The sequence below is a fragment of the Corvus brachyrhynchos genome, unplaced genomic scaffold (assembly GCF_000691975.1).
Source record: "Corvus brachyrhynchos isolate BGI_N302 unplaced genomic scaffold, ASM69197v1 scaffold103, whole genome shotgun sequence".
Taxonomy (NCBI): Eukaryota; Metazoa; Chordata; class Aves; order Passeriformes; family Corvidae; genus Corvus; species Corvus brachyrhynchos.
Genome location: NW_008237436.1, coordinates 5,483,822 through 5,484,892, shown reverse-complemented (window position 1 = coordinate 5,484,892; position 1,071 = coordinate 5,483,822). Strand labels below are relative to the sequence as shown.

The 1,071-nt window shown below is 67.2% G+C and overlaps 1 protein-coding gene across 2 annotated transcripts in view; it reads right to left on the bottom strand.

The window, feature by feature from the left end:
• The window catches only part of FLT1 (fms related tyrosine kinase 1), a 108,857-nt gene extending 107,792 nt beyond the window's left edge, over positions 1–1,065 (bottom strand). For both annotated transcript variants that reach the window (XM_017731376.1, XM_008631458.2), the window contains exon 1: positions 906–1,065. In XM_017731376.1, the coding sequence (XP_017586865.1) occupies positions 906–963 (58 nt within the window). In that variant the 5' untranslated portion in view covers positions 964–1,065. The remainder of the gene's footprint in view (positions 1–905) is intronic.
• Positions 1,066–1,071: the final 6 nt, after the last annotated feature.

Below are 1,071 nucleotides of genomic sequence, written 5' to 3'. Positions count from 1 at the left end.
GTGCGCGGACAGGCCGCCGATCCGCCCCTCTCCGCGGCGCATCCCCGCAGGTCAGCGGCCCTGCGGAGCGATGACCCCACGCGGGACCAGCCTTTGCCCGGCCACTACGCACCCCGGCTCCCAGGTGACCAGCCACGCAACACTAGGACGCACCGCCCACCACGGCGCTCCGGCCCACGCTCTTGGCTCAAAGATAAATTAAACTTAATTAAGAACATCAAATCTACAAGGATCCATCCCAGTACACGCATCATTGCGGGATGCAGGCATCGGAGAGCAGCTCCATCCCACTCTTTAGTAAAACCCCGCGGCCGCCCCCGCAGGCAGCGCCACCGGTGCTCCGCCGACCTGCTCGGACGGGAGGCAGCAGGACCCGGATTTTTGTGAAGAAAAGGTACACCTTTGCCGCTTCACGGGCAGAGCTGGGACACTTGAAAAGAAGATGCGGAAGCAAGAAGCGTGCCCTGCAGCCAACACATGCTCTCTTTCCGTGGTGCACCGGTTCGGACAACTCCCGATGATGTACGGCTGTCCCCTGTGCCCAGGAGCGGCTCGCCTCCACGCCACCACTGCCTTGCCTGGAGGAGGAGAGGCACCGCGGCTCCGCATCGCCGGGCCCTCCGGGGACCTGGTCCCGGGGCACGCCGACGGGATTCGGACGATAACGACCGCTCGGGGATGCGGCGTTTCGCCGCTCCCTGGAAAGCAGGGATCACTTCCCCGGCCCTGTCCAGAGGAGAAGGACGAAGGGGAGGCAGGTGCCCGCCGGCTCCAGCTGACAGGCGGGGTGTTGCGGGACAGGTCAGGGGCGCGGGAGGCCCAGCCGACAAGACGGGGGGCCCGTCGCGGAGAGCTCGGCGCAGAACGGGGTCTGACTGGAGCAGCGCGTCCCGGCGATCCCTTACCTGCGAGCAGGAGGGCGGCTCCCAGCAGCACGGTCCCTGAGAGCAGCTGGCAGGGCATGGTCCTGCCTGCGGGAACGCAGGGCTTTTTCCCTGCCGACGACGGCGAGGCAGGGGCAGAGGCAGAGGCGCCGGCTGGACTCCGACGGGCTTTCCTCGGTCCCGGGCG